We start from the raw sequence: 13,233 nt of genomic DNA on the forward strand, positions 1-13,233 counted from the left end.
GTCATGGTCTCAGAGTCATGAGATCAAGCCCCACCTTGAGCCCTGCCGTGGGCTCTGCACTCGGCTGCTAGTCAGCTTAGAGTTCTCTCTCCCTTTGCCTCTCCACCCATGTGAGCGCCCTCACTCTCAAATGAATCTTTTTTTTTTAAAGATTTATTTATTTATTTGATAGAAATCACAAGGAGGCAGAGAGGCAGGCAGAGAGAGAGGAGGAAGCAGGCTCCCTGCTGAGCAGAGAGCCCGATGTGGGACTCGATCCCAGGACCCTGGGATCATGACTGAGCTGAAGGCAGAGGCTTTAACCTACTGAGCCACCCAGGCACCCCAGATTTTTAATTATTTTAAAAGATTCATTTGAGGGATGCCTGGGTGGCTCAGTGGGTTAAAGCCTCTGCCTTCGGCTCAGGTCATGATCCCAGGGTCCTGGGATCAAGCCCCACATTGGGCACTTTGCTTGGTGGGGAGCCTGCTTCCCCCTCTCTCTCTCTGCCTGCCTTTCTGCCTACTTGTGATCTCTGTCTGTCAAATAAATAAATAAAATCTTAAAAAAAAATAATTAAAAATCTTTTGATGTATATTGCCAAGTGGTTTTTAAAAAGGATTTAGCTAATTTATTTTGGCACCGGCAGTCAGAAACTGCTAGTTTGCTCACACCCTTATCCATGTCAGCATTATACTATCAAATATGATTATGAATGAAGTTTTACTTTTAAGAATCTATTCATAGGATGAGTGAATAAAGTGGCAGGAGCCATGAGAATTAATAAAATATCCTTTTTCTTGGACTTTTGGGAAAGAAGGGTGTTTTCCTGATCCTTCTGTCCTTTAAGATCCCATATTTAAGGTTCCATGTGTGTATTCATAAAAGGGCACTTACATTACTAGTGACTAGAAAGATTTAATACTAATTTAAGTGGTGAAATTGGCAAGGTGAAGGAATTTCCAAAGGTATCTCCTTTAATTCTGTGAGGCCTCCCTGGGAGGCAGTATTTACTACGGAGGAGTGCACAGTCGGAGCTAAAAAGTTGAAGACTCCTAGGGCACCTGGGTGGCTCAGTGGGTTAAAGCCTCTGCCTTTGGCTCAGGTCATGATCTCAGAGTCCTGGGATCGAGCCTGCTTCCCCTTTTCTCTTTGTCTGCCTCTCTGCCTACTTGTGATCTCTCTCTCTCTCTCAAATAAATAAGATCTTTAAAAAAATAAAAAAAATCAAAGACGCGAAGAACTAATATTACCACTTCGATTTATTTATGACCTTGAATGTGTTAAAACTGCTGGGCCTCAGTGTTTTTAATTTGTAAAACGAGATGAGTAGTACTTCATTCTATTGTTTTGAGGATTAAATGACCATGCATTTGTTTGTCGCTCATCAAGAGTGACTGACATGTGTATTTTTGTTAGCTCCATACACTTAGCTAAACAGGTCTCTCTTCTGGGAACTTCTCTGGGTAGGTCTTCTCCATGTTAAAAAAAAATCCAGTAGTGTCATTAATCATCCTCATTTTTGAGGTTATTTGCTAGCTTATTGGGTAGACGTTATGTCTTTAGGAGATAGTATATATATCTTGTTAGAATTTTTCTTTATTATAGGTTAAGATTTAGTTTTCTTGCAAAACTGCAAAAATTATTCAAAAGGCAGTTTTAAGACCTCATTGTAGAAATTTTGAAAATAAAAACTACAAGGAGAAAGTAGAGACAATCTGGGAACTCTGTTTCCTACCGTGTTGGGTTTCTCCTGTATTTCATTTCAAGTTCTTTTTGTTCTTTTACGCCTATGGTGGCTATAAGATAAGTGGCATGTAGAAGTTTTTGTTTTTAAAGTACAAACGATACTTATGTTGGAACCTAAAAACAATTTTGTATAGCCTGTTTTTCCATTTAGTAATACATCATGAATATTTATTTCCATATGCCATTAAAAAGTTCTATAAGCATTATTTTAGAATATAGCGTACTTTAGATACATCGTAACGGAGCCATTCTCTTGCTGATATATGGATTGTCTCCACTGTATTTGAAACTAGTGTTGATTCATCTGTCACCTAGACTTGCAACAACTTTTCTCCTTTCTCTCCAGGATGCATTTAAAGTACATTATGAGAACAACAGCCCTTTCCTGACCATCACCAGCATGACCCGGGTCATCGAGGTCTCTCACTGGGGTAACATCGCCGTGGAAGAAAATGTGGACTTGAAGCACACGGGGGCTGTGCTGAAGGGACCTTTTTCACGCTATGATTACCAGAGACAACCAGATAGTGGAATAGCCTCCATCCGCTCATTTAAGGTACAGGGTGTGCAACATGGACATCCGGAGAAAGTACCCTTTTATCACATTTGCCCTTTGGCTTTTTGAAAGTATCTAAATATGGACCATTGTTGAGGATCGATTGGTGTTCAAGTAGTTCAGTTCACAAGGTTAGAACCAACAGAAAGAATCTAAAAAAAAAATGACCCCATTTGTATAAGGAGGCCATTTTAAAAAAGATTTTATTTTTAAGTAATCTCTCTTAATCATGGGGCTTGAACTCACAACGCTGAGATCGAGAGTCATGCTACACGGACTGAGCCAACCAGGTGCCCCAAAGTAGGCCATGGTTTTTTTTTGTTGTTGTTGTTTGGTTTTTGTTCCTTTTTTTTTTTTTTAAAGGTTTTATTTATTTATTTGACAGAGACACAGTGAGAGAGTGGGGGAAGTGGGAGAGGGGGAAGCGGGCTTCCTGCTGAGCAGAGAGCCCAATGCGGGGCTCCATCCCAGGATGCTGGGATCATGACCTGAGCCGAAGGCAGATGATTAATGACTAAGCCACCCAGGCGCCCCATAGGCCCTGTTTTTAAAAGAATATTTGACTAATAGAGAAAGGAAAAACTATACCACCACCCAGAATTAGCATTGCTCATATTTTAATATTTCCTCTTTCTTTTATAGTGCTGTTTTTAAAAGATACTTGATCATATTGTATATGACATTTTATATATTTTTAGTCTTAATAAATGAAATCTTGTATTTTCAAATATAATAAAAAATGAAAACATGTTCAGTTGAAAACCTCCTTGAAAAACAGAGTTTGGGGGGCGCCTGGGTGGCTCAATTGGTTAAGCGACTGCCTTGGGCTCAGGTCATGATCCTGGAGTCCCGGGATCGAGTCCCACATTGGGCTCCAGCTCCATGGGGAGTCTGCTTCTCCCTCTGACCTTCTCCCCTCTCATGCTCTCTCTCTCTCTCACTCTCTCTCTCAAATAAATAAATAAATAATCTTTAAAAAGAAAACCAAAAAACAGAGTTTGGGGCTCTGGCCTCCTGCACAGTTGAAAATCTAGATATACCCCCCCCCCCCCGAAATATTATCCCCCCCATTTTTATTTATTTATTTATTTATTTATTTACTTATATTTATTTATTTGACAGAGAGAGAACACAAGTAGGCAGAGAGGCAGGCAGGGGGGTGGGGGTCAGCAGGCTCTCTGACTGCTGAGCAGAGAGCCTGATGTGGGGCTCGATCCCAGGACCCTGAGACCATGACCCAGGCTGAAGGCAGAGGCTTAACCCTCTGAGCCACCCAGGTGCCCCTGGATATAACTTTTGACACCCAGAAAGTTTAAATACTAATATTCTCCTGTTTTCTGGAAGCCATACTATTAACATAAACAATCCATTATCATATATTTGGTATGTTGTATGTATTTTGTACTGTATTCTTTTTTTTTCTTTAAAGATTTTAATTATTTATTTGACAGAGAGAGATCACAAGTAGGCAGAGAGGCAGGCAGAGACAGAGAGAGGGAGAAGCAGGCTCCCTGCTGAGCAGGGAGCCCGATGCAGGGCTTGATCTCAGGACCCTGAGATCATGACCCCAGCCACCCAGGCACTTGTGTACTGTATTCTTAGAGCAAAATAAGTTAGAGAAAAAATGTTAAGAAAATCATAAGAGAAAATACTTTATAGTATTTATTCTATCTGCTGAAAAAGATCTATGTGTAAGTGGACCTGTGCAGTTGAAACCCGTGTCGTCCAGGGGTCATCTGTACTTCGTACTACAGAAGGGCTCATTATGAATTATTTCTTCATGAGTTATTTCTTCCTGATTATGAAAATACTCTTACAGATTTGGAAGTTATAGTAAAGAATATGAGGTGGAGAAATGGCCTCCATAACCCTACTACCTAGCAATTTAATGGAATTTCTCCCATTTTTAGTTTCTTTCCCTGCAGAGTAACTTAGAGATTATTTTTATCTTTATCTTTTTATTAATCCTTCAGTATTCATAAAGGTAGTTGTGATCATCTTCATTATTTATTGTTTAAGAGAATTAGCTATTTGCTTACCATGATTGAGAAATAGATGTAATATCAGGAAATTTTGAAGCCTTGCGGGAGGCTAGATAGACCTCTTTTTAGGGTGTCCCAGTTTGGGACTGTTTCAATTAAATAGTGCTATGGGGAGGTTCTTGGTGCAGGAGGTCTTTTCTGTCTTTAGGATCATCTCCCATGAGTAAGTTTCTGGGGCATTTAGAAGGCTTGTTCCCTCTCTTGCAGACCATCCTCCCTGCTGCTGCCCAGGACGTTTACTACCGGGATGAGATTGGCAACGTTTCCACCAGCCACCTCCTTATTTTGGACGACTCCGTAGAGATGGAAATCCGGCCTCGCTTCCCTCTGTTCGGCGGGTGGAAGACCCATTACATCGTTGGCTACAACCTCCCAAGCTATGAGTACCTCTACAATTTGGGTCAGTCTTTAGTAGTTAGGGAATGGAAAGGGGAGAGACTATTACTTTCTTTCATTTCCTGCATTTTTTGTTTCTAGTGGTGGTTGTGTGTGTGTGTGTGTGTGTGTGTGTTTTAACAATTGCCATTTTGATGGGAAGAGAGTATTGTTATTTTTTGGAAGGCAGGGATATTAGGAACAACTTTTCATGGGTGGGGACAAATTACTATTGTAAACGTAATACATGCATTTGGTAGTTAGTTCGAACAGTCCAGTAAAAGTCCTTTTCTTAACCCTCTTAAAACTTCTTAATTAAAAACAAACAAACAAACAAACAAAAAAAACTTCTTAATTATATAACAGTTAAGTTATATAATATATACTATATACAACATATGTTATATAATATATGCTATATAACATAATACATATCAATAATATAATAATATGTAATATTATGATCATTTTGTCATATTTTCTTCAAGTCTTCTTAAAACCTTTTAAATACAAAATTAGAGAAAACCTCCAGAAAAATGTATAGCTCAGTAAATGACAATTAGAACACCTTGTAACCACCACTTACTCAGGCCAAGAAATTGAATTGAGCCAGCCAACCCAAAGGTTCTCCATGTACCTCTTCCTTCCCCACAATAGTGGTTACCATCCCAACTTTCAGTATCTGCTTTCTTGACTTTGTTCGGTTTTATCACCCAAGTGTGCATCTCTGGAGTCTCTAGTTTTGCCCTTTTCAAAAAATTTGATGTCTTATGAGTTTCTGTTAATCGTTCTCTCCTCCATCTGATTTAAAAAATATATAGTTTATCTGTTGAAGAACATGAGCCATTTGTAGTGTACAATCTGGATTTTGCTGACTTCTTACTCAAAGTGCCATTCAGTGTATTCCTTCCTGTGTCTTCTGTATTTCTTGCAAATTGAAAACTGTTACCTTCCTTGCTGTCTTATGAAAGGCATTATTGGCCCAGCTTGTATCTGATCTTTCCTTTCCTTTTTTTTCTTTTTGAATTTTATTTATTTGAGAGCACGCACAAGCAGAGGGAGCAGCAGGCAGAGGGAAAGGGAGAAGCAGGTTCCCCACTGAGCAGGGAGCCTAGCGTGGGGCTTGATCCCAGGACGCTGAGATCATGACCTGAGCCGAAGGCAGTTGCTTAACCAACAGAGCCACCAGCCTCTCCCAGTTTGTATATTTTCTGTCTCAGACATGGAATCAACCATTTTTCATCAAAGCCCTAGTATCTTCTTGTGGAAAAACATGTTTTTAAGACCATAGTCTGAGAACTAGGAATGCATATTGTTCTTAGTTTGGTCAGTATCTAGGCCTTTTCAGTTAATAGAGGTAGGTGTGTATTGTATTTGTGTAAGAAAATTATGAACTTATATAGTTAATGGTGTGATATCTGTGTTATATCTGTATCTAATTCCATATTGAGAGTCCTTTTTCTGAAGGACAGAGAAGGTGACAGAATTAGAGCATTACACAATTAGTTTTATCCCGCACCTAATACACAGAAGTTTCAGAATAAAAATGATCATACTACCACTTCCAATGTGATTACTGAAAAGAATTTGTTTATTTTTTGGCATATCCTCTCCCTTTCCTACCCTATTGTTTAGGTGTGCTGTGCATATACTGTATATCTGTTGTCAGAACAAATAGCCATTACACAGTGTGCTCCCCCCACTTTTTTTTTTAAAGATTTTATTTATTTATTTAGAGTGAGAGCCAGTGAGTATGAGCAGGGGGCAGAGGTAGAGGGAAGGGAGAAGAGAAGCAGACTGCCTGTAGAGTAGGGAGCCTGACTTGGGGCTCCATCCCAGGATCCTGAGATCACGGCCTGAGCCAAAGGCAGACGCTTAACCAACTGAGCCACTCAGGTGCTCCGGGCCTCCCTGCTTTTAACTCTGGTCTTACCTCTATAGTAACTGTAGTTAATGCCAAAACCATGTCAGTGTTCACATTGACAGCTGTAGTCATTTTGATGATCTGAAGCTCATTCTCTTAGGGCTTATGGGAATGAGTTCTCACACATCGGTAGTTGACGACAGGTTGTGCCTTTTGTGCATATAAGCCATTTTGAGGAATATAACATAACTGGCTCATATGTCTTTCCTTGACATGTGTTCCTTTTTTGGTATAAAATGTCATTGTCGAGGTCTGATGATGATCTAATTTTTCCCCTTTATAAGTCACCTCCTCCTCCAAGTCTTTTTATATAAATATTGAAAGAGATTCTTTAAAATCTAATACTTTTAGTGGAACATTTTTTTTTTAAATATTTTATTTATTTATTAGAGAGAGAGAGAGATCACAAGTAGGCAGAAAGGCAGGCAGAGAGAGAGGGGGAAGCAGGCTCCCTGCTGAGCAGAGAGCCCAACTCGGGGCTCGATGCCAGGACCCTGAGATCACGACCTGAGCCGAAGGCAGAGGCTTAAACCGCTGAGCCACCCAGGTGCCCCAGTGGAACATGTTTTGGCAGTGGTTGCTGTGTTACTTTTCTTGGGTCTGCATTGTTTTTTCAACTTTTGAAACCTTTTTGTAAGTTTTCTCATTTGAGGCTCCTATTATTTCTATGTTGAGTCTTGGCCTGTTTTCAATATTTGGTAGTTTCTCTTGAGTCTTTTCTTCATTGAAAACTTTGCTTCTTTTTGCTTTCTGTTTATTATAAGATATTCCCTGTTGTGTTTATTTATTCTTATTCCTTATAGCTTATCCTTCATTTCTAAAACAATTTATTTCTAAAATTTATTTCCTGAAATTTTTCTGTATTCTATCACTTTTCTGCCTTTCTGTTACTTTTCTGTAATTCTGGTTTGTAGTGCTCTTTCATGACTTATGTCGTTTTTATAGTACCTTTAGTTTATTTTGGAATACTGGGAACAGGTGTTTTTTTTTTTTTTTTAAAGGGAGACTGCATGTGGGGGAGAGACTGCAGAGGGAGAGAGACTCCAAAGCAGGCTCCATGCTCAGCATGGACCCCAACGTGGGAATCAGTCTTTATGACCCTGAGAACATGACCTGAGCTGAAACCAAGAGTTGGATGCTTAATTAACTGAGCTACCCAGGTGCCCCACAGGAACAGTTTTAATCAGTTTTGTGGCATGTATTTCTGGCACGTTTTCATTTTCTCTTGAGATGTTCTTTTTTTTTTTAATTTATTCATTTGACAGAGAGAAAAAGTGAGCAGTAGAAGAGAGAGAAGCAGGCTTCCCGCAGGGCAGGGAGCCAGATGCGGGGCTCGATTCCAGGACCCTGGGATCATTACCTGAGCTAAAGGCAGATGCTTAACAACTGAGCCACCCAGGCACCCCGAGATGTTCTCTTTTGTTGTAGCTTTTGAAAATATAACTTAAGAGTGAGGGGCACCTTTTTTCTGTTGCTCAGTTTTGTTTTGTTTTGCTTTTAATTTTAAAAAGTTTTTTTTTAAGTGAGCCAAACTCATAATCCTGAGGTCAGGATTTGCATGCTCAATGAACTGAGCCAGCCAGGCACCTCTCTGTTACTCTTGGTTTTTTGTTTTTTGTTTTTTTTAAAGTTTTATTTATTTATTAGAGAGAGTGTGAACATGAGATGGGGAGGGTCAGAAGAGAAGTGGGGAGCCTGATGGAGGACTCAATCTTGGGGCTCTGGAATCATGACCTGAGCCGAACAGAGTCACTCAGCCAACCAAGCAACCCAGGCGTCCTGTTGTTCATGTTTTTTATTTTATTTTATTTTATTTTTATTTTTAAAGATTTTATTTATTTATTTGACAGAGAGAAATTACAAGTACACTGAGAGGCAGGCAGAGAGAGAGAGAGAAGGAAGCAGGCTCCCTGCTGAGCAGAGAGCCCGATGCGGGACTCGATCCCAGGACCCTGAGATCATGACCTGAGCCGAAGGCAGCGGCTTAACCCACTGAGCCACCCAGGCGCCCCATGTTGTTCATGTTTAATGTGAATTTTTAGGAGGAGGTGTTGTAACTGCCCAGTTTCCCTGTTGATTAAATACGGCAGCTTGCTTGTGGAGCCTGCCCTGTCAGTTTCCTGTAGCTCTGTTGTCCCTGTTAGGCTCCATTTTGATTTTCCTCCAGCAGTTTTTCCTCTGCTTAGGGTGCTGTCCTGGGAGGTGAGCTCTGCTGGCTTTCCCAAGTTCTCAGGGACTAGACTGCTCTAGACTCACAGGTCCATGGGCCTATTTGCTCGTCCACCATGTGGGGTTGGGGGAGGACTCTGGAGCTCTAGTCACTTTCTACAGTTGGCCTGCCTTCTTCTCTAGTCAAAGTGATGGCCTCTTTGGGGCTCTTCTCTCCTCAGGTCTATCACTTGCCCTGTTGGCTCCCTCTGCTTTCTCTTTTACAGACACCAGTAATGGGCCGGTTGTGTGTTGGTGTTTTATAACTCCCCATTTGTATTTTGGGGTTCATGGAGATCTTTGTCTTACCTAGTTTTGTTGTAAAAAATGTTCCATGGGTTTTTGGTTTCACTGTCTAGTTGCTCTTTCTTTATGTAAAAATTGGGGAAGACCCATCAGTATGCTGCCAGCACCACCTCTGTCTCCCAGAATCTCCTAGTCCATTAACTTTAACAGATTTTTTTTTTTTTTTTATGATTTTATCCATCTATTTGACAGAGAGAGAAATAACAAGTAGGCAGAGAGGCAGAGAGAGAGGGGAAAGCAGGCTCCCCACTGAGCAGAGAGCCCAGTGCGGGGCTTGATCCCAGGACCCCGAGATCATGACCGGAGCTGAAGTCAGAGGCCCAACCCATTGAGCCACGCAGCTGCCGTTGATCCATTAACTTTAATGGCACCTCTTAATTCTGCTCTTTGTGAGATGAGAGTGTCCGTACCCTGTGCTTACCTCTAGCTCCTGTGTCATTTTCTCTGGTTTTCATATTCTTGCATGTGTTTGTCTTTTTCCAGGTGACCAGTATGCACTGAAGATGAGATTCGTGGACCATGTGTTCGATGAGCAAGTGATAGATTCTCTGACAGTGAAGATCATCTTGCCCGAAGGGGCCAAGTGAGTGCAACTGTTCCTTTCCTCTGCTTCCTGTTTCTCTGGTAGTGGCCTTGTACCTCAAGGGGAAGCTGTGTAGTCTGGGGTGGTGTGGAGGTACTCGCACCTAGCTTTGACTGAGAGGTCTGCAGGGACTTTCTGACTGGAGTTAAAACAGAAACGTTAGACTCAGATGAGGGTACTGGGTTGATTTACGAACCACAGTGCCCAGAGTGCCTCTGCGGGACGGATGCGGCGTCCAGAGGGGATGGGATGACCTGCAACAGGACAGAATGTGGTCTCAGGACAGTCAGTTAGCCCTTGTACTGTGTGTGTACAAAAAAGAAGAGCAACAGTGGCTCTGTTTTATCCTGGGCTGGTCAGACCAGGTTCAGGAAGCAGAGGAGGGATGAGGGTGGGGAGTGGTCCTGCTGGTGTATTAGGGTTCCATGCTTACAGACAGTAGTGCTCTCTGGTCAGACCAGGTTCAGAAAGGGGGGATGGTATATTAGGCTTCCATGCTTACAGAGACAGTAGTGCTGTCTTTGGCCACTGTAAGCAGCAAGGAGTGCATTCGGAAGGGTAAGGTGCTTCTTATAAATTGGTGGCGTAGGGGGACCTAGGTGGATCAGCGGGTTAATCCTCTGCTTTCGGCTCAGGTCATGATCTCAGGGTCCTGGGATCGAGCCCCACATTGGGCTCTCTGCTTGGCAGGGAGCCTGCTCCCCCCACCCCCGCCTGTTTCTGACTACTTACGATTGATCGCGCGCTCCCTCTCTCTCTCTGTGTCAAATAAATAAATTAAATAAATAAAAATAAATAAATTGGCTCTGCTCTACGTTGCAGAGCCAGAGCATCTCTGGGAGTCCATTTGGTGGAAACTGACAGTTGTTCATGGGTGACCTGCCCTTGGCATGAATGATAAACACCTGTGTGTGTCTTTGTGTCATTTTGCTCTAGGTTCACTTCAGAGGGGAACTTCTGCTTGCCTCTCTTGGGTCACATGCCCACTCTGGTCATCAGAAAGATCAGTTACCAGATTTGTTCTTCCTGTGGAGGATATTCCACAGGGGATGGGGAGTTCTAGCAAAACTAGGGTGTGAGAACCTAGAGGAGAGAGAGTGGATCTAGGCAGACGAAAACAAGACATGTCCCACTATACGTTATAGAAGTTCTCAGTCACGGGAGGAGAAAGAACTTCTGGAGTGGACTTCTCAGGGGCTCCTTCAGGTACCTGAGAGAGTCTTGTTGGGTGGAGTGTGCAGAGGGCTTTGTGGGCTGTGTGAGTCTGGGGTTGGTTGGAACTGGCGAGCACTAGCAAGGACAAGATGCAGGGAGACGGTTGTTACCTCAGCGGAGAGCAGTCTACTAGTCAAGGTGCTCTGGCAGCGGGTCAGCTGTCTCAGGAGGTCTGGTGGTCCTTGGTGCCAGGAGGGGAGTGGAGTGGAGTATGAACTCAGTGATCCTGAAAGGCCCCCTGAGCCTTAGAATTCTCCAACCCCCAGTAAACCTCGGTGGTCAGTGCAGTTTGTCTTAGGCCGTATTTCATTCCCACCTGTGTCCAGGAACATCCAAGTTGATAGTCCCTATGAAATCAGTCGGGCCCCAGATGAGCTGCACTACACTTACCTGGACACGTTTGGCCGCCCTGTGATTGTTGCTTATAAGAAAAACCTGGTGGAACAGCACATTCAGGACATAGTGGTGAGTAGCTCTACTGCTCTGCCTTTTGTGTCTTCCTCCGAACAGTACAAGGTCCTGGGAGCCAGGGACTTGGCTTTCTTTATCTTTCCCTCCTTGGGCTGCAGGGCTTTGAGTGTAGTCATCTCTGGGGGTATGTGGTGCAGCCTGCATGACAGTGGGCCTGCTGAGGCCCCTCTGTTGCTCCCAGGTGTCTGAGTCCTTGCAGACCTTTGGAAGCCAGTCCTCCTTGTTTGTTCCCTCCCCTAGGTCCACTACACGTTCAACAAGGTGCTCATGCTGCAGGAGCCATTGCTGGTGGTGGCTGCTTTCTACATTTTGTTCTTCACTGTCATCATCTATGTCAGGCTGGACTTTTCCATCACAAAGGTACCCCTTGGCTTTTTCCCCACATTTGTTTGTCATTTTGCGTCTTTGATAATGTGTTTCGTTAACTTGACTGAGCACTGTGGTCCTCTCAGCAAGCCCAAGGCAGAACCATGTTGCCAGCAAGCCTCTCCCCTGCCTGTGGCCTCTGCTGATCCTTACCTCATGTAAAGAGAGAGACCTTGTTCTTGTTGCTGTGGTCACAGAGCATGCGGGGTTGTGAGGCGGGTTGGTGCTAGTGTGAGTACTGTGGAAACGGCAGCCTGGGTTTCATGGTGGGGCTCCCCTGAGGAGGCTGACAGGCAGAGAAAGTAGGGAAGGGCATTCAGCTAGAAGGAAGAGTTTGTGCAACAGCAGGGAGGGCTTCGGTGGAACCTACAGGGAGCAGTAAGGTACAGGTAGCAAAGATGTTGATCTGGCTGGTTCCATAGGCAGCCCAGTGAGACAGCTGCTAGCAAGCCCTGTCATACAGAAGGGCTGAGTGGAGGCTTTACTATGAAATAGTTCCACTTTTTAAGTTATAAATGCTGCTTTTGTTTATTTGTTTTTTAAATTTTATTTTGAGTAGGCTCCACACCCAATGTGGGGCCTGAACTCATGACCCTGAGATTAAGAGTCATGTGCTCCACTGACTGAGCCAGCCAGGCGCCCCTGCTTTTATTTATTTATTTTTAATTTTTTCTTTAAAATAATTCCACATTTCTGGAAACTTTGCAAGAATAGTGAAAATAACGATCGTATGTTTTGTGCCTAGACCTAGCACTTAACATTTGGTCTCTCTTGATATAATTTTTTCTGGGCTATTTGGGAGTAACTTGGAGACATTTATATACTCCACCCCTTTGAGTACTAAAGCATGTGTGTAGCCTATGGGCAAGTCTTCTCTTTTTTTAAAAAAGATTTTATTTATTTATTTGACAGACAGAGATCACAAGTATGCAGAGAGGCAGGCAGAGAGAGAGGGGAAGCAGGCTCCCTGCTGAGCAGAGCCTGATGTGGGGCTCGATCCCAGGACCCTGAGATCACGTCCTGAGCTGAAGGCAGAGGCCTGACCCACTGAGCCACCCAGGCACCCCAAGAATCTTCTCTTACCATAACCACAATAGAGTGATCTAACTTAGGAAATGTTATGTTGGTGTAACGCTGTTAACCAGCATGCAAGCTGTGTTTCAGGTTTGGCGGACTGTCCCAGTGACCGTATCATTTTTAGCACTTGTTTTTCTTCCCTCAGAATCCAGCTGAGGATCATGCATCCCATTTTGTTGTCTTGTTTGTTTTAATCTGGGACAGCCCCTCAGCCTTTCTTTGTCTTTAATGACCTTGACATTATCTGACATTGTAGAGACGGGTTTTGTCGAGTATCCCTTAACTTAGAGGAGTATCCTGTGTTTCTCTCTGATTAAATGGAGATAATGCATTTTTGGCAAGAATGCTATAAAGTGGTTCCGTGTCTGCAGGGCATCCCAT

At 43.0% G+C, this 13,233-nt stretch overlaps 1 protein-coding gene across 1 annotated transcript in view; it reads left to right on the plus strand.

The window, feature by feature from the left end:
• The window catches only part of RPN1 (ribophorin I), a 29,416-nt gene that overhangs the window by 12,263 nt on the left and 3,920 nt on the right, over window positions 1-13,233 (plus strand). The window contains exons 4-8 of the mRNA XM_059161899.1: window positions 2,076-2,285; window positions 4,535-4,727; window positions 9,624-9,723; window positions 11,265-11,403; window positions 11,650-11,769. Of these exons, the coding sequence (XP_059017882.1) occupies window positions 2,076-2,285; window positions 4,535-4,727; window positions 9,624-9,723; window positions 11,265-11,403; window positions 11,650-11,769 (762 nt within the window). The remainder of the gene's footprint in view (window positions 1-2,075; window positions 2,286-4,534; window positions 4,728-9,623; window positions 9,724-11,264; window positions 11,404-11,649; window positions 11,770-13,233) is intronic.

The sequence above is a fragment of the Mustela lutreola genome, chromosome 2 (assembly GCF_030435805.1).
Source record: "Mustela lutreola isolate mMusLut2 chromosome 2, mMusLut2.pri, whole genome shotgun sequence".
Classification (NCBI taxonomy): Eukaryota; Metazoa; Chordata; class Mammalia; order Carnivora; family Mustelidae; genus Mustela; species Mustela lutreola.